The 20,647-nt window shown below is 34.1% G+C and overlaps 1 protein-coding gene across 1 annotated transcript in view; it reads right to left on the reverse strand.

Annotated features, from left to right (window-relative positions):
- Nucleotides 1-20,647, reverse strand: part of LOC108371518 (dmX-like protein 2) — a 335,739-nt gene that overhangs the window by 126,821 nt on the left and 188,271 nt on the right. Inside the window, exon 7 of the mRNA XM_017627101.1 lies at nt 16,703-16,961. Coding sequence (XP_017482590.1) covers nt 16,703-16,961 — 259 coding nt within the window. The remainder of the gene's footprint in view (nt 1-16,702; nt 16,962-20,647) is intronic.

Raw genomic sequence — 20,647 nt, forward strand, 5'->3', positions numbered from 1 at the left:
CGTGTCGTCTATTTCCGCTGTAGCAAACGTAGTACATAGGGCGACATCTAGATGTCATCTACCTCGCCCTATTCACTACAGATGTCGCCCTATGCACTATGCTTTTTTATAGGAGCTTTTCAAAGCAAAGATTTATGGTGTCGGACACACAACATTGAAAGTTTCTGGATCCACAACATTGAAAGTTTCTGGACACACAACATTGCAAGTTGATAAAAGCGTTGTAAAAATGGATGTGATCAGAGGAGTATTCGAATTATCTAGTGTTGATGTCATTTGTGTATCCGAGACTTGGTTTAGACCTGAAGTAAAAGATGCCCACTTTGACATTAAGGGTTACACACTTTATAGAACAGATAGGAAGATCAAGAGGGGTGGTGGTGTCGCTATGTATTGTAAAAAGTATTTAAAAACTCGGTTGATATCAGGAATATCTGGTAGCGCTACTGAGCATCTGTTAGTTGAAGTGACTAGTTCATCGTCTAAAGTCCTTTTGTCTTGCGTTTATAATCCTCATAAATGTTGTAATGTGAATGAATATTTTAATATGTTGTCCTCTGTCGCTGTTGATTATAATGACATTGTTATTTGTGGAGATTTTAATGTGAATCTGTTATGTAGTGATTTGTATAGCTCTCGCTTGTTAGAAGATGTCTCCGGTATTGGTCTAGATGTGGTTAATGTGTCTGTACCCACTAGGTATGGGCAGAACTGCTGTCCCAGCCTTCTCGATTATTTCATTGTGTCTGATACGTCCATTGTTTTGAAGTTTGACCAAATGTCATTTATCTCGGACCATGATCTTATTTTTTGTGCATTTGATATTAATTTTGGCAACCATAATATTTCATCTGGTCCATCCGTTTCACCAGATTACCGTTTACTAGACGTAACCAATCTTTTAAATTCCATATCAAGTATTAATTGGTCCGCTTGCTGGGGTCTAAGCTCAGTGAACGAGAAATTGAGCTTTTTGAACGAGATCGTTTTATATCTGTATAGTACTCACGTTCCAACTCGCACTTACCATGGTAGATCTCCCTCGTGCCCTTGGTTCAACAAATCGGTTCGGACGATAATTATAAAGCGAAATAAAAGATATTCTCTCTGGAAAAAGAACCGCACTGAGGACAACTGGCGTGCATATAAACTTATCCGAAACGAGACCACGGCCATCATAAAGCGTGAGAAGTGCAAGTACTATAGCAAAATGTAGGATATCTCGCTACCAAATCATGTTTTGTGGCGCAACTTAAAAAACCTTCGTATACATGTTAGTGACAGTCCTGATTGTTCCCTTAGTCCTGAAGACCTTAATGATGCTTTTGTCAATCGTGTTACCCCATCTTGTGTTAATGCTTGCTTTACATCCTGTCCTTCATCTGTTGTGTCTGATTGTCAAGTCTTTGAGTTTAAAGCTGTGTCAGAAGTGGAAGTGGCAATTTGTATTAATAAAATAAGGTCCAATGCAGTTGGGGCGGACAGCATACCAATTAAATTTATAAAAATAATTGCACCGTACATTCTGCCTACTCTCACCCATGTCATCAATCATAGTATCACAACTTCATGTTTCCCTGATGCATGGAAGGTTGCCACGGTGCAACCAATTGCTAAAAACAAGTCTGCGTGTAGTCCCAGTGATTTTCGACCAATAAGCATTTTACCCGCACTCTCCAAAGTCTTCAAGACATTGATGTCTGAACAAGTTCATGACCATATTGATAAATTTAGCCTGCTGTCTCCGTTCCAGTCAGGCTTCAGAGCAAAGCATAGCTGCTCCACGGCTATCTTAAAAATTTTAGATGACATTAGAGTACCATTTGACAAAAACCAATTGACTTCATTATGCCTAGTTGACTTCTCTAAAGCTTTTGACTCTGTGAATCATGACTTACTTTGCATGAAGTTAAAATACTATTTTGGTTTTGGGGATTCCGCAACGCGTCTCATGCGGGGCTACTTGGCGGGTAGAACCCAGTGTGTTAAAGTTGGCTCGAAAACTTCTGGTCTAAAACCACTGCTAGCTGGTGTACCCCAAGGATATATCTTGGATCCATTATTATTCAGTCTCTTTATAAATGACATATTTTCTGCTTGCCAGCATGTATATATGCATGCGTATGCTGATGACATTCAGCTATATCTGTCTGGAAATCATAGAGAAACAAGGGAAATCTGTACAAGGTTAAACAATGACTTAGCATCCATTTTTGCATGGGCGAAGAGAAATGAGCTATGTCTAAACAGTGAAAAATCGTATGTGCTACCTATATCTAGAAAACGAATAAGTTTTGCAAATATCCCCCCTTTATATATTGCCGATAAGTGTCTTAAGCTCGTGAAAATTACGAATGTCCGCAACTTTTACGCCGGTCCATGTTAGGAAAAAACTTGCTGTACAACTAATAATGCCTATCATTTGCTACCCTGAACTAGTCTACAGTAAACTAAGCTCTAAATCTGCTCATAAAATTTATGTTACATTCAACCATGTTACACGCTAAGTGTTCGGGTTGGCAAAATTTGACCATATCTCTGGTTGGAGAATGAGTTTACTAGGCTGTGAAATTGCTAACTATCTGAAAGCCAGAAACTGCATCTTTCTCTGTCGGCTTATTATGTATAAGGAGCCTAGCTATCTATATGACAAGCTCATTTTCCCTAAGTCAGCTCGAATTAATGACTTGATAGTACCAAGTTATAATTATCAAACCTCAGCGCGGCTATTCTTTGTCAATGCTATTCGTACATGGAACTCTATTCCAATGTCCATTCGCAGTAGTCTAAATAAAAGCAACTTTAAGTTCGTTCTATATTCGTACTTTCGTTAAAACAAATACACNCCTAGCTATCTATATGACAAGCTCATTTTCCCTAAGTCAGCTCGAATTAACGACTTGATAGTACCAAGTTATAATTATCAAACCTCAGCGCGGCTATTGTTTGTCAATGCTATTCGTACATGGAACTCTATTCCAATGTCCATTCGCAGTAGTCTAAATAAAAGCAACTTTAAGTTCGTTCTATATTCGTACTTTCGTTAAAACAAATACACACATATGTATATACTTTGCATAATTATGAGTTTCGCTATCTAAATATATATTTTTCAGCCAATACGGATAGCCATTGTATTATTTTTAAGTGTATGTTTATTTTTTAAATTAGTATGTTAAAAATTTACGTAAGAAACATTGAATTTTTCCTTTCTCTACATTTTACGAAAAAATTTTAAATTTTCGAGAAGTAGTTTTTTTACCACAAATTTAATAATTTTTGCTAAAACGATATAGTTTTCCTCTTAATTTAAACAAAATTATTAAGTTATCTCTGCCCGTTCAGGAGATATGGCCAATCAAAGAAATGATTATGTTAATTTAAATTCGCGATTTTTCGCAAAGTAAGAGGATTATTGCAAAATAAAGTATAGGGAAACAAATATTACCTAGACCTCTACCAAAGTACGAACCTATCTTGGTTATCCGAAAGAAAGGGGTTTTAAGTGGCCCACTTGACGTATTTTGATGTAATTTGAATTTATTTTTATTTTTTTTATTAGTCACTGCTTTACTAAACAATTAATATCTCGGTCCTATATCGAGACACCCTTTAAAAATTTGTCAGTTAAATCTTTGATATTCACTCTATCACATATATTTTTTGCAGATTTTTAAAAACCGGCAAACATGCTTTTTTAGCATCTTTCTAAATTGTTCATTAACAAACGTATAGAAAAGTGTTTTTAAAAAAAATAAAAATCTTTTATAAATCTCTGACTCTTTGTCAATAAAAAAATACTAATTGATTTTTTTGATACAACCAATATTTATCGAGTTATGATGTGATAAACAATGGCTTACGGCGGGACACCTAATATTTTTGTTGTTGTATAACTTTGGGGAAAAAAAAATTTTTTTTTTGCGTTACAAACACTTTAGGACCTCTTCTGCAATATATCCGAAAATCGAGCAAAGGTAGTTTTTCACGAATTGAAATAGTGTGTAATGCCTCTGCTGTAAGTAATAAACAGAAAAAATCTAACAAAATTTTTGTTTAGAAATATTTTTTTGAATAAATGCAGTTTTCGAAAATATAAACGAAATGGAAAACCCTCATTGAGAACATATTTTTAATGCAACTTGAATATTTATAATACTTAAATAAAAAAAAAAAATGTTTCTAAATTATAAAAATATTTTTTTAAAGCTCTTATGTCACTTCGCTTACAAAAAAATTTCATCAACTTTCGTCAAATACTTTAAGAGAAAAAGAGTTTTGAAAAAAGATTGCATAAAAATACATACATATATTTGCTTTTGAAAACTATAAAAATTAAAATTTTTCAAAAAAAGTCTCAGAATCCCATTCGCATCTATAAATCTCTCTACCCACAAATTTTCACGCGAAAATTCGAACTTGACTGAAATCCGAGGTCCAGTTGAGCAATTTTCACCCATATGTACGGTGACCATATTTATGAGAGCTGCATACGGGACAAAAAATAATTTTGCAAATTTTTCCACACTGTTTTCCCTGAAACAGTATCCTTAAAGTAAAATCACAAATTTGGATGATAATTTTCTCGAGATTTTTAACCCGTAAAATTTGTTAAAAAATTCGGTAAACATTAGTATAATATAGTGCAGTTTTAAGTCGGTAAGGCTTACAACTAATTTTTGGCAATTTTTTTTGTTGACGGTGTTACGCATTTTTTTCATACAAAGTATGTATGTTCGACCTTTTTTTTTGAAAGAGAAGCAAATGAGCAGAAATTTCCACTCGCACTTTATTATACTCAATTTTAATGAGTTACAGAACTGCGAACCAAATTTTTTTCTAACAAATCTAATTAAAAAGTCTGAAATATTGGTGAAACATTGCAGAATTAATTCTTATAGTTTTTTGCACAACGTTGGAAATTTATTATTATATTGTTTTTGTTAGGAAAAGAGCTTTACTTTCATAAAATAAATAATGAACATTAAGTAAACTAAGGAAAAATAGCCAAAACTTACGAAAATGTCGAGTCCTAATTTCTATTTTGGCTACAGGATGCATTCCTCGATTCGAGTCAGAAAATAATTAATAATAAGATTAAAAAATAATAACTGCTTATAAAGAAAATTACCAACATCACTAAAAACTCGTACATAGGCATGCCATTTTTATGAGCTGTTAAGGCGTCAGAACACCGAATACGGGACAAATACAGGACATTAAAAGAAGTTCTGTCTGAAGTTTGGCGTCCCGTATAAAATAAATAAATTACCAGGACAATGGGTCAAAAAAGAGGACTGTCTCGTATAATACAGGACGGATGGTCACCGTACCCATATGGAAGAAAACCGCAACACCTTTGGCGAAAGAAATTCTAAAAAATCAACGGTAACTTTTAGCCACTTGAAACTGAAACATTATCAGACTAAAATTGATTGGGCTATAAAACTGTGTATTCACTTACGAGAAAAAGGTTTGAAATTTAGGTGAAAATTTTGCACTTTTTCGTAGTTTTCTACAAACTGTCAAACTTGGGTTTATATGGGGTTTGTTAGAGAAAGACCTGTATTTTAACCGAAAATTCTTAAAAATAAAAAATAAACATAAGGGGCACACAATATCACTTTGAAATGGCGTGCTATAGATATGACCGATACTGTACATGCTCCAAAGCCAGAAATTCGTACTATGCTTATATGCTTCCGAAATATACTACAGGAATTCGTAAAGTGTGCTGGCATACAGCCATACATACTAGACTGACCCAATTTTACTCAATGTCATTAGTTTTTTGAGGCTGATAGCTAAGAAATATCGAAAAACTCACCTGACCAAGTCTGGTTGTGAAATTCAAATAAGTATTAACCCGATGCGAGTTTCCGTTTAGTACAATTTTTGGCTCTAATATTTAAAAGCGTGTTCAAGGAGAGGGCGAGAGGAGATTTTGTGGAAAATTTACGCGCTAATTGGCTAATCATATGCTTTCGGGGTCGTTGAACACATTCAAGAATTCTTGAGAAATTCAAAAAAAAAATCTGAGAAAAAAGGAGAAAGCATTTAAAATTTTCACTTTCAGTGATGCATATTTATTGTTTAGAATTTGTTTTCATCAACCAAAGACAGCCAGGATCGTAGGTCATTCAAAGAACTTTAAAAATAAAAAAAACACAGTATGACATGATTGAATCAGTGTCAAGATATGAGCAAATATCTAAGTTTCAAGTTTCTAGGCTTGGAAATCATCACAAGGTGCACATGTATCTTATCAGGATAGTGAACTTGCAGAAATTAACAAAACTTAAGGAAATGAAGTGAAAAAATGATTAATTACGATTTTATCAATACATAATTCTTCTTCTCAAACAGTATACCGTGAATATTTTTACCGTCGTTTTCAGTCTTTCTTACACTAATGTTTCTATAGGTAGAATTTTCAATTTGGATCAAGAAGAAAATAATTTCCTATTATAATCTACAGTATGTTTGAATTCCGGTACCCGTCTTCGCTTGAAGTGAATGCTCCGTTCATGGTTTCTGACAGATTTACGAATCGTTTAGTAACGTCATTCGTAACTCTGGAGTTTTTCACTTTTTCCAACCCTAAAAGGTATCATTTATCCCGCGGCACCGACGAAGGATTTTTCTTCAAAAATTAAGTTGATATACTCATCAAAATTAAGAGTTCGGGTCCTCGTTGTTATTAATTTTTACAAGCTCAATTGTGGAATTGATTCTAGAGTCACTGTGGCGAGATCGCTTTGCCGAAACCATTTTTAATTATATTACCCAAAGGCAAATTTAATATAAATTGGAGGAGACCGACAGGGTTGAAGTAGAAGATTGAATTGTCTTCAGTTTATAACAGCGATATATACGGGATCCTTATGATATGACGAAGAAGAAATTTTAAAACCCAAAATGATGAAAAATTAAAAGCTTTTTTACGCCAAAAAGATATTTGACAGAAATAAAAAATTTCGAAAAGATAACACCGTTTTAGAAATTTGCTCGTACCTTGACACATATTCAACCAAATTATACCGATTTGTTTTTAATTAAAGCTCTTTGAATGGCCTATCCTGACTATCATTGGCTGATAAAAACGAATTCTAAATAATAAATTGTAAGCATGTAAAGTGAAAATTTAATATGTTTCTCAATTTTCTCAGATTTTCTTGAATTTGTCAAGAATTTTTAATTGTGGAGAAAAATAAATGGTCCCATCGTATTCAGCGACCTCGAAAACATATATTTAGCGTACTAGCGTATCAATTCTCCACAAAATCTACTCTTTCCATCTCCTTGAACACACTTTTAAATATTAGAGCCAAAAATTGTACAAAACGGAGACTCGCATAGGATTAATATTTGAATTTCGCAACAAGACTTGGTCAGGTGAGTTTTTACAAGTATTCGAAAGTTTTTAGCTATCAGCCTCAAAAAAAATAATGAAATAATGACATTGGGTAAAATCGGGTCAGTCTAATATATACATATATATATTTTGTATGGGTTTGTATAATTATTAGTGGTATGAAAAATTATAAAAGAGGCGAAAATGTATGGGAAAAATATGAAATTTTACCAAAATAATGCATGCAAGACACATTAGAATTCCGGTAGNAAAGAGGCGAAAATGTATGGGAAAAATATGAAATTTTACCAAAATAATGCGTGCAAGACACATTAGATATTTACTCGACTTTTATATCATTTATATTGAAAGTGATCACTTATAAAATAATAAACTATACTGTTCTATTAAACAGCTAACTGCTAAACAAAACTGATCTATTAAATAGCTAACTGCTAAAAATTGCTGTTCTATTAAACAGCTAACTGCTAAACGAGGCTGTTCTATTAAACAGCTGATATGTATAGTAGGTATATTGGAAAAGAGCATGTTAAACTTTTCATAGCCATAATCAACCAAAAAAAATTTCTTTTATAACATTCTATGTATACAGTGGAGCATATGTATATGGGAAAATCTTTTGAGACGGGGACTTTTCAATAAAAAAAATGTTTTTTTCAACATAGCACAATTTTTTTTTCATAAATGATCACTTGTAAACCCAATTGAAGTACATTATAACCCGCGTAACTCATATGTTTTAAATGCTACTCTATTTAAACCATATTTTCAGAATTGTTTTCTATTAGCCGGGTCAAGTTAGATTTTCTAGGTTTCAGTAACTCCCATAAAGCTGAAAAGNTAAACCATATTTTCAGAATTGTTTTCTATTAGCCGGGTCAAGTTAGATTTTCTAGGTTTCAGTAACTCGCATAAAGCTGAAAAGTGGTGCGAATGTTACGAACGTCATTATAAATGAAATGTGAAAAGTCCTTATCGATCCCAGATCTACAAAAAAAATTAGTTAAGGTTAAAAGTCACATAAATTGATGTTTACGGTTTTTCAGTTAACCGTAAGATTTATCATAAAAATAGGTTAGATAAAAGTGTAGATCATGCAATTTTCTCTAAAACCCGTTATGACACTTTTTTCCTAAGAGTCACCATTTCTGGGATATAACGCCTCGATCGACATCCATAAAAAATTTAGTCTGTATGGGAACTGTCTTTCCAAGAACCCACATCTTTTACATGAGTATAGTATTGAGTACTGAAAATTAAATTAGTTTTTAGAGGTGAGCATTTTATACACCGACCCAAATACACAAACACAATATTACACCAGGGCTTATGAATTTTTTGGCCCTTGATTGGTAGTGGTCAAGGAAAAACCAATATTAAGTAAAAAATTACCCACTGATCACGCGTTTTATCAAGAAGATTTTTCAGCAATGATAAGTAGCACATTGTTCTTTAGCGTAGGATTCTTCTTCTGAAGAATTGAAGAAGTATATTTTATACCCGTAAATGCNTTTATCAAGAAGATTTTTCAGCAATGATAAGTAGCACATTGTTCTTTAGCCTAGGATTCTTCTTCTGAAGAATTGAAGAAGTATATTTTATACCCGTAAATGTAAAATAAGACTACAAGAAAATTCACGTTTTTTATAAAATACGCGAAATTCAGTTACAATTGTAAGCAGCCACTTCTCTCGCATTTTATAACTGGCACATTTGTTTAATACCTGTCTTTTTATTCCTCAGAACCTACAAATAAATGGCTGAAAACCCCGAGCTTTAGGTCTGACTGCTCTAGAAGTTATACCTTAATAAAAAATAGATTTTGTGCGAGTTGCACTAGAAATTTCCTGGTTTTCTCGATTTTAGCAAGTAAACTGGTCACTTAAACCGTTATTTTTGTTTTGAAAAACTATTTATTGATATTTACACATATAAGTATTATTAACGAAGGTATAAAAACCGCACTTGGCATTGCAGCTGCTTTGTGGCGGCAACAATATGCCAATACGCAAAATGTCCCCGTCTCAAAAGATTTCCCCATATACATGTGATATTTTGTATACTAAAAATATATGGATGCGACCCACCACACATATGTGCATATNTGCAGCTGCTTTGTGGCGGCAACAATATGCCAATACGCAAAATGTCCCCGACTCAAAAGATTTCCCCATATACATGTGATATTTTGTATACTAAAAATATATGGATGCGACCCACCACACATATGTGTGCATATCACATAAAACGACTTAAAAAACATTTAGCTATGTTTAAATCAGAATTTTTTTTGTTAGTTGACCACAGCGGCGTAGCCAGGATTTGGCGAAGGGGGGGGGGGAGGGATGNTATATGTGTGCATATCACATAAAACGACTTAAAAAACATTTAGCTATGTTTAAATCAGAATTTTTTTTGTTAGTTGACCACAGCGGCGTAGCCAGGATTTGGCGAAGGGGGGGGAGAGGGATGAAAAAAAATTTGCATCGATAACTTAAAGTTGTGATACACAATGGCTAGAGGCGTCGCCTGTGGGCATTCTTTCATATACGTATGTTTGTGCCATTTTTACCGTTATATATTTTTTGTGTACTCGGTTATTTCGTGGGGAATTCATGCTTTATTTAAATTTAAAAAATTCGTTAGTATACACTTCAGTTTTTACACATTGAATATATCTCCATATTTTTATATTTACGCGTACATATTTACATTTATTTATGTACAAGTCTACAAAATCTTATTACTTATAAAGCGATTTTTAATCTTCGTTGCTTAGCACACATTTTTTCAATAACTTCTTGTGCTGTAATCGGCACATCATTATGTACCGCTAACATCGTTAAACCATTCAGCCGCTCCTTAATTGTATAAAAAGAAGGGACAAATAAGATAGCGTATTCAACAATTGAGTAATCCACTTGCAAAGTGCGCTATTTAAATTTTTTCGATTTTTAGTTTTTGGTGGGTTTCATATCCACTAACAGCAGAATGAAAAATGTTTCTATATTCTGAAATGTTAACTACTCTTGCAAAAGTCGCTATAATACTTATTTATACACTTTCAAAAGTCTCCTCTTCGTATGAACTTAGAAAACTGCAAGAAAACGTGGTAGTTTCGGTGCCTAATGGAAGAGGTCGCAAAAAAGAAGCAAACCAATCTTCCTTAAGGAGAGAACGCGAAAAGCTAAAAAAGCTAGCTATGTAAAAGATACTGGAATTTCTTTTTAATGTTACTAGGCTCTTGTTTATCAAAATTTTCCGGAAATAAAAAAGTTCGGATGGTACTTGTTGTCGGAGACGTTTTTTTTAATTTATGGCCTACTTAAAATCACATAACGCTGTTTGCAAGTGGACTTCTCAATTGTAAAGCACAATGTACATATCAATATTTTAATTACCTGTCCAGTAGAGATACGTAGATAAGTTTTTAACCTCTTTAGAGTTGAAAAGGTGCGTTCTGCTGTTGAAGTGGAAACGGGGAGAGTGGCACAAATTTTTAGCAACTTGTATAAGTTATTGAATGACGTTTTATCGCAGTTCTGAAGTGCATCAAGTGCAGTTTTTGGCGAAAGATTCTGCCTCTTTAAGAACGTTCTCCATAAATTAGTTTCGGCCACTATATTTGAGCTTTCAATAACNTAGTTTCGGCCACTATATTTGAGCTTTCCATAAGTGGTTCATAAAACTCAGCAAGCTTAAATATATTTGTGTCATTTTCTTCACTCTGGTCTGTTGAAAAAATCGAAGCGAAACCTCTGAAGATCGTTTTATGTTGAGTGAATCGAGTATCTATTTCCATTATTATATGATCAATAAATGGATAAAAAACAGAAATCTTGAAATAATCAGCTAAGTTACATGCTTGCAGATTTTGACTAGATTTGTATCGGTTCTTTTTGAATTCAATATCCATGTCGTTTGCATATTTTTTACAAGTTCTGAACAATTTTTCAAAGTAATGTTCGCGGGAACGAATACGTCGTAGCTGCGCCACTAAGTAATTTGCCAAATCCACTACAAGCGCTAAATCTATCTGTATTTGTTGGAGTTTATTACACAAAGGCAGAATGTAGGAGAACATATCGCCTATTATATTAATGGTTATAATAAATTCGAAGTCCAAGCTTCGTTGGAATATAATTGCATCAGTTGATGATCCGTCATTCCATTCGCCTATGTCACCCAACGCAGCATGTACAAAAGGCATTAGAGAAATGAAGTCTGATACCGCATTATATTTTGATGTCCACCTAGTAACGCTTAATCTCTTAAGACTTTTAACGCTTGGTGCTATATCTGCTGCTTCCAAGCAGCTTAAAATAACTGGTTTACTCTTCGGTGTATTAAAAAATGTGTACAACTTTTTCACGATGGCTAAAGTATGTCTTATTGGCGGTATTACACTAGCTTTGGATATGGCCAAATTAAGCACGTGTGCTGAGCAATGCACATAGCAAGCAAAAGGATCCTCCTCTTGAACGTATTTTTGCACGCCGTTAAACTGGCCTGACATATTCTTTGCCCCATCATAACCTTGACCAAAAAGATATTGACAATCGATATTACATTCTTTTTATAGTGTATTTAGAATTATCAAAGCTAAATCTTTTCCACGAAGCGATTTCGAACACAACAAAACGAAGGAAGTCTTCTCTCAAACTTATTTCCCCACGATGAGTCTCATCAACATATCGGAGACAGATCGAGACCTAAAGTATTCAAATAACATTATTTATATTAAACACATTCCTAGTTGTCTACACTATCCTTTTAACCGTCTCATGATCATAATATAATAGTCAAAAAGGACATTATCAGAGTTATCTAATTCAGCTTTAATATACACTCACTCATTTATATCTGCGTACACAGACATAGAAATGTGCGTAATGGACTGCAAAAATAGGCATTTTAAGAACCACATATGTATTTTTATAAATAGTATTTTTAATGTACTTCATTGAATTATTAGAGTAAAATCATAGTAAAATAACACAATATACAAGCTGTACTTGTCTTTAAAAAAAGGACATACACTAAATTAAAATAAAAAAAAAAAACAATATTCCAATTACGAAGGGAAAAAACACTGAAATATAGCTATTCGGACCTACATACATACTTATGTACGAAATAATAGTGCGATTCATAAAACGGCAAAGTGGCGTTAGAGATAAAGAAAATTTTTTACAATTATATTTCGATGCAGGCTTAACTGATATACTTTTTCTTGAAGCATTCGAAGACAATAAAAAAACATGTGTCTCGCGACTTTGACTTTGCAATGATTGTCAGCTCAAATAATATGGCAATGTAGCAATTTTGTCGCAAGAAAGTTTCCATACAAAAATAATCAGCTGTGTCGCAAGGTGGCAAATTTTGCAACAAATGCGACATTTGCAACAACTTTGCGACGTTTCATGAATCCCACTAATAGTAGTGTGACATTTTGACCAGTTTTGACTATTCTTCTTTACATTGAATAATTTTTATTAATTTTATATAATGGGCCTTATTTTAATTTATAAGAGAATTTAATTTTAACTTTTCGAATCTATGAGTAATATATGATTGTTATATACTGGCTAAATTTCTATAATTTATGATTGTGCCAAAACTGAATGAATTGTGCCAAAAAGGCCCTTGTGAATGAAAATGCCAAAAATGGCACTATTGTGCCTACTTTTCCAGCACTGGATTACACGATACGAGACTCAGCATCCAGCCAATCAGAGCATCCCATGATTTTGTGCTCTAATTTGGCAGCACTAACACACCATGGGGAGCTAAGCAAAATGGTGAGATTCCAGTCGCTACGCGAAAAAAGGCACCGTTTTCGATCAAGGGATTTTTAGTTTTGTGTTTACAAAAAATGCTACAAGACTGCGTTTATTATGTAAAAAAAAAGTTTTTAATCGCGACCTAAGGATTTTATAACGCTAAAACATAGAGAAAATATATACAATTTTATAAATTTTGCGTCTTTCGCGTAACCAAAACTGACACCATAAATTCATCAATAAATGCAGTACTTAGCACTATTTTTTGCCAAATTCACACTGGCAGTTTATTATACTCAAAATTTGTACAAAGTTTGAAATTTGAACATGCTTGTTTTTATTAGGTAATCGGCATACTTTTATAAAAAAACGTGTTAAAATGTCTCGTAGCTATCTATTTTTTCACCTCTGTGTGCTCTGATTAAATTAATGAGCTTGCTCCTATTATTTTCAGACCGTGTGAATTCGGATTTTTATGGACGGGAGAGAGAAGGGAGGAGAGTTTTAGCGTATTAATCTCAAACCGGGAAAATTACGGTATTATTTTGGTCTGATATTATACCTCGAAACCAGTTTTATCACCTGAAAAGCCTAGTGTGTTTCGCAAAAGGTCTGAAAAGACTAGTATAGGCTCAATATTCAAATTCATAATCCATCAACCGATAATTTTATATATTCATTAAAGATAATTTGTCATCCGTCTGAAATAAAAAAAAATTAAATCAGGATACAATAGTATCGTGTTATTAATTCAAAAGTAAAAAATTTTAGTTCAATGTCGAAGGGGGGGATGTATCCCCCAATTTTCCCCCCTGGCTACGCCACTGGTTGACCATTGACCTCGGAATTCACGACTGGGAATTTATTTTTGACGAATCGAAACAGTTTGGCTCTTTTTATGAATACTTGGAGTTTAAAATACTATTTCATTTAGGTCTCTATTAATTTTCGACCGCTAGATATTTGCTTTTATATATAATTTTTTTTTAGTTGCACTTTGACCTTGGATTCAAGGTCGAGAAACTGTTTTTGAAGAATCTGAATAATTTACCCGAATTCATTAATATTTGGGCTTTATAATGCCGTTAGGTTATGTCGCTATCTGGTTTGGATCGGGAGATATTTCACTTTGTCCATTTTTTCCCAAAACAGAACACAGTGCGCCGCTTTGACCGTATGTATAATTTTGTAGCAAAAACAAGTTGAAACCGAAACTTCGATGAAAGTGGTCAGAAAATTCGTGTGTGAAAGTTTTAATATTTCAAAAAATCAAAATAAATAATTCTGAACGTCAAAGTGACCTAAAAAAATTTATGGCGAGTAGCTTTTATTATTAACTGTACAATTCAAGTATTTTTCGGTTCAAAAAAGTATAGTAAGCCAGCGCAGTGACTCAAACTACGAAGTCCGCCTAAAGTGAAAAGTGTATTATGGCGTTTCTTCAGTTTTGAATTTTTGCGTTTTAGTTTTGTAAAGTTATTTCAAGTGTGAATGAGTTGGAACGTTACAATAATTATATATAAATATTCTAGCCATAGCAATCCATAAAAAATTTTCAAAATATCGGCGACGTCAGATGAAGATATAAGAAAATTAAGAGAAGCGGTGCCCTATGATAACGAAAGTTCCGATAATGAGAAAGAAGGTGCTTTCGACAGCGATGAAAGCGTCATAGACGAGACAGCCGGGTTTACATACCGAAATGACTCGGGTTTTACCCGATCAATGGTTGTTGTTTCGGCCATCTAACCCTATTTGGGTCGGCGAAATTTCTTAAACGTTCTTCGTCCACATCTCCTCCGCACTCTTCTGCTCAGGGCTGCCATCGAGCCAAACCCTGGGCCGGAACCTACGACTGCTGCGCTTCCCAGAAACGATTACTCCCAAAGTCCACCTCAGTCAAGTGTAACTCTTGCGACGGGCGGAGTCACTTTCGAACTTGGTCAGCTTTCAGCACTCATAGACAATGGACCGCGTCATACGTGACCCTGTGCTGGTCAAACCGAGCTGCCTCTACGGCAAACTAGAGTCCGCCTGAGCAACTCTACACAAACGCGACCACAGACACAGCGGCATAGAATATTAATAGCTGCTGTCCAAAAGACGCAGCTGCACAGCAATTCAACACTCTTTGGCATTCAAGCCTGTCAAATGAACGGTGACGAACCCACCAGGTGACATAACAATTGTAAGCGGTAATCTGATAAACAGCATAACGTGGCAACCTTTGCTGATTCTAGCATCAGACAATCTGCCCATAGTCATCTCGATTGATAAACCTGCCGACTTTGCTTCCGCGGAATACCGAACCTACATCAAAGCTGATGGGAGCGGCTTCGCGAAAGTTACTGAAAGCACCTTTTCTGCCCTCCCCACACCAAATGACGCTACAGCCTGCTTCATTCAAGTTGGATGTATTTCGGACCCCGTCCGAATTTTCGTGCCGAAGCGGCTGTCCTAGCTGATGAGCGTGACAACATTCGTCAGGCCACACCCGAAAATCCCCGCATTAGGGATCTCAGCGCGGAGATTCCGCAACTTCTGAACGAACATAAGTGGAAGCAGTGGGAAGAGCATCTGAAGACTTGTAACTTCACCTCTGATGTGAGCAAGCTTTGGTCAACCGTGAGATCACTGTCCAAACTGACGAAGCGAAGTGATGACAGAGTTCAAATCTCTTTTGGCGACCGCGCTTCGTCGGAGCCGGAGCAATGCGCGAGCTACTTTAGCCGAAAGTTTATACTGCATTCTCCGGCGGACAAAGCCAAACGTCGAGTTACCAGAAGACTGTACAAACCGCCAACACCTAGTGCGACTCTTGCCGTAACCAGCGGTGAAGTTCATATAGCAATCGTTTTCTTGAAATTTTATTTAAAAAAAAAAATCAAATTGAATACAATTCCAAAACAAAAAATTTTCAAAATTGTATATCTGTAATGCATAGGCCCGCCTTAAGGCGGACTATATATTATATCCCCTAGAGGGTAAATTTGACTTCAAAATGATTTTCTGACATAAAAGCTATGTTGGTTGATATTAAATTTATAACTTCTAAATTTATCTTCTCAAAATAAAATGCATGTATTAGAGGGTTAATATATATTTCGAAATCAGTGATAACGAAAACCCTTAAATACCAACTTCCAATGAAATCTGTCAAATACATATTGAGTAAAAATTTAGTTCGTCCTATATTCTCGATTCGTCCATGATAAATTTAAAGTGCGATGTCATAGGTAGATTTTCGCCAAAATTTTGATATTTTTGTGCGCTTGTAAGCGGTAGATTTTCCCGCTAAATAACTGTAAGTGATCAATTTTTGACATCGCCCAATGTTAATTTATAACCACTCAAAAGGCCAACGACGATAAAGTAAGATTATTTTTAATTTTTTTATTACACAATGTTAGCCCTCCTGACACCAAAAGGTTCTACGGTGCGATGTAAGTGTTGTTGTTCGTTAATCTGCAGCAGTAAATTTAAGTCCCCGATATAAGATAGACCTTCAAGTAATTGATAAGATTGAAAGCAGTGGTTTACTTACTGTTCTTGAGTTTGAATAACCAAAAATCCTGTATTAGATAAAGGCTCCGCTTCCTTCGTTAAAACTTCATAATCACATTCGTCCTCATACCAATTTGGGGATTCTAGTAGCATCGTAATGTCTAATTCTTGAACTTCTCGCGGACTCGCCAATGCAATCATTCCAGAAGAATTATTATTCAAGCAAAATGATAATAAAGCTTCGTGATCCTTGTGAATTACTCGTATATGATCAGACTCATAGCTCTCATTTACCGACCCTAAGAAAAAGAGAAGTTAAAAGATTGAAAATTTTCATGGCAAAGCGTTTTTAAATCTATTTCTTAATGCAATGTTTTACAAAAAACTCGAGTACACTTTTTTAAAGGTCTTCGAGGTGCTGAATCCACTGCTCTGGCAGCTACGGTTTCCGAGGTATTTTAGCCTAAAAGTGCAAAAAACCGAATTTGGCTGATATTTGAGGTTATATAACATCGAGATTTTTGAAGCAAACCTTCCNGCTACGGTTTCCGAGGTATTTTAGCCTAAAAGTGCAAAAAACCGAATTTGACTGATATTTGAGGTTATATAACATCGAGATTTTTGAAGCAAACCTTCCTTAGCGGTGGTTGGTTAGTTGGGAGTAAATTGGCAAATTCAACGGAAATTGCACACGGAAATGGTTGGGAGGGAAACAAGTGCTTCTTAAATGTATGCACATGGTATTCATTTAACAAAACCGTGCTAATAAAAGGTTAAAAACTAAGACCTAGATAAAGGCCAATACAAGATGAAAGTAAATGTGAATACATGCAAAGATAAAGAAAAGGATCAAGGCAAAAGTAAAAATAATAAAAGATGCGTAAAGATAAAGGCCAAAATGAAGACCTAGGTAAATTTAAACACTTTACTTATGTACATAAGGGCAAAGGTGAAGGTGTAGATAAAAACTAATAAACATGAATGATATTAGAAAAAATGGGGACGAGGATACCGATAAAAGTAAGGATGAAGATAGGGGAAGAAAGATTAATACAAAGGTAATTATAAAGAAAAGGATATATGTAGACAGAGACTCAATCAGGGAACTATTTCGCGATTTTAGAGATTTTCGGTTTACTCGGAACTTATCGATATAAAAATTGATTTTTTTTACCGATTTTGTTCTCAATATTTTTATCGATTTTATTATCGCAATTTTTCGAGTTTGTTATCTATATTTATCGATTATGTTATTGATATTTTTATAGATTTTTTATCGATTTTGTTATCGGTATTTTTATAGATATTTTTATCAGGGACCGTAACCGTTATGATTTTTATACTAAAAATCAAAATTTAATCGTTATGTTGTGATTTGTATTTTTTCGATCATTTTTAATCGTTATTTTATGATTTTTTTTTCGATCATTTTTAATCGTTATTTTGTGATTTTTATTTTTGCGATTATCTTTAATCGTTATATTATGATTTTTGTTTTTTCGATCATTTTTAATGNTTTTCGATCATTTTTAATCGTTATTTTATGATTTTTTTTTCGATCATTTTTAATCGTTATTTTGTGATTTTTATTTTTGCGATTATCTTTAATCGTTATATTATGATTTTTGTTTTTTCGATCATTTTTAATGATGATTTTAATTTTTTCGATCAAAAATAGCAGTTATTCTTAGTTTTTTAATGTGTAAACCGAATGTGCACAGATTTGACTTAAAAAACAGTTTTACAAGGCATGCATATGTACACTTGGATGGTCCAAAAACAGTAAAGTCGGAATTGTAATGCTGTCACCCCCTAGGATTGTTCTATATCGAAAAATGTATACCCCTNGCACAGATTTGACTTAAAAAACAGTTTTACAAGGCATGCATATGTACACTTGGATGGTCCAAAAACAGTAAAGTCGGAATTGTAATGCTGTCACCCCCTAGGATTGTTCTATATCGAAAAATGTATACCCCTATTTTTATACCTTTGATGAGCATGAAATGGTATTATAACTTTGGTCCGATGTCCGTACTGAACAATCAGTTGTATGGAGGCTATAGGTTATAGCAACCCGATCTTCGCCATTTTTGTCGTAATTATTCTTTTGATAATAGGTGGACATCTCGCGAAATTGCATGTGCCTATCTACATAAATGGAGGAGTTATAACGAAAATTCTCATAACTGAACAATCAGTTGTATGGAGGCTATAGGTTATAGCAACCCGATCTTCGCCATTTTTGTCGTAATTATTCTTTTGATAATAGGTGGACATCTCGCGAAATTGCATGTGCCTATCTACATAAATGGAGGAGTTATAACGAAAAATCTTATATCTGAACAATCAGTTATATGGAGGCTATATGTTATAGCCACCCGATCTTCGCCATTTTCACTGTAAGTATTGTTTTCATAATGAGTGAAAACAGTGTAAAATTTCATGTTCCTACCTGTNGTTGTATGGGAGATATATGTTATAGTGACCCGATCTTTGTTATTATTCTGTTAATAATGAGTGAAAACGGTGCGAAATTTCATATTTCTAGCTGCATAAATGGAGAAGTTATAACAAAAAATCTCATATCTGAACAATCAGTTATATGGAGGCTATATGTTATAGCCACCCGATCTTCGCCATTTTCACTGTAAGTATTGTTTTCATAATGAGTGAAAACAGTGTAAAATTTCATGTTCCTATCTGTGTACATAAATGGAGGAGTTATAACGAAAAATCTTATATCTGAACAATCAGTTACATGGGAGCTATAGATTATAGTGACCGATCTTTGTAATTTTCACTGTAAGTATTCTGTTGATAATGGGCGGAAGTATTGCAAAATTGCATGTTCCTAACTGCTTAAATGGAGGAGTTATAGCGAAAAATCTCATATCTGAAGAAGCAGTTGTATGGGAGCTATATGTTATAGTGGCCCGATTCTTCCGGTTCCGACAAATGATTAGTGCATTATAAAAATACACCCACCTAACAAATTTCATCCGGATATCTCGAAAACTGAGAGACTATATTGCATACAAACAGACGGACAGATGGGCATGGCTAAATCGACTAAGCTCGACGTTCTGATCATATAAGTATACATTTCTATATCTTCTAATTGTAGTACTTACAAACATGGGTCCAAAGTTATAATACCATTTCATGGTCATAAAAGGTATAAAAGTAGGGGTATACTTTTTTCGATATAGAACAATCCTAGGGGGGGAGAGCATTACAATTCTGTGTACATAAGCATGCCTTGTAAAACTTTTTTTTAAGTCAAATCTGTGCACATTCACGTTACACATTAAAAAACTAAGAATAACTTCTATTTTTGATCGAAAAAATTAAAATCATAGTATAACGATTAAAAATGATCGAAAAAATAAAAATCATAGTATAACGATTAGAAATGATCAAAAAAATAAAAATCATAAAGTAAATAGTATAATTAAAAATGATCGAAAAAATAAAAATCATAACATAACGATTAAAGATGATCGAAACAAGTAAGAAAGTCTAAGTTCGGGCGGAGCCGAACATTAAATACCCGGCGCAAGTATTAAATATATGTTTTCCACCTTTCCAAAAGCTACCGCTACATGATAAGCCGGGGTGTATAAATTCTAAGTAAATTAGCGTCCTTAAATTTCAAAATATTGAAATTTCAAGCATTTCTGAAATTTACCGTTATATGAAAAGCGGCCGTAATTTTAGTCCGATTTCAACAATTTTCAACGGTATGCTTTTATGTGGCAAGCACAATAACCGTACTGAGTTTGGTACAAATTGGTACAACCGTTACCGAGATACCTATATGTGATCATAAGTGGGCGGTGCCACGCCCATTTTCCAAAATTTTACCATAAGCGTATTTCTTTGTTAAGAATTGTTGCAACCATCAATTTTGAAAAAAGTAGATTTAATATTTACTGATTTATCGAGGATTTCGTATTTTTCTAAATTACCGTTATATGGGATG

This window comes from Rhagoletis zephyria, unplaced genomic scaffold (genome assembly GCF_001687245.7).
Source record: "Rhagoletis zephyria isolate East Lansing unplaced genomic scaffold, Rhagoletis_zephyria_1.1 Rzeph_scaffold_00069, whole genome shotgun sequence".
Classification (NCBI taxonomy): domain Eukaryota; kingdom Metazoa; phylum Arthropoda; class Insecta; order Diptera; family Tephritidae; genus Rhagoletis; species Rhagoletis zephyria.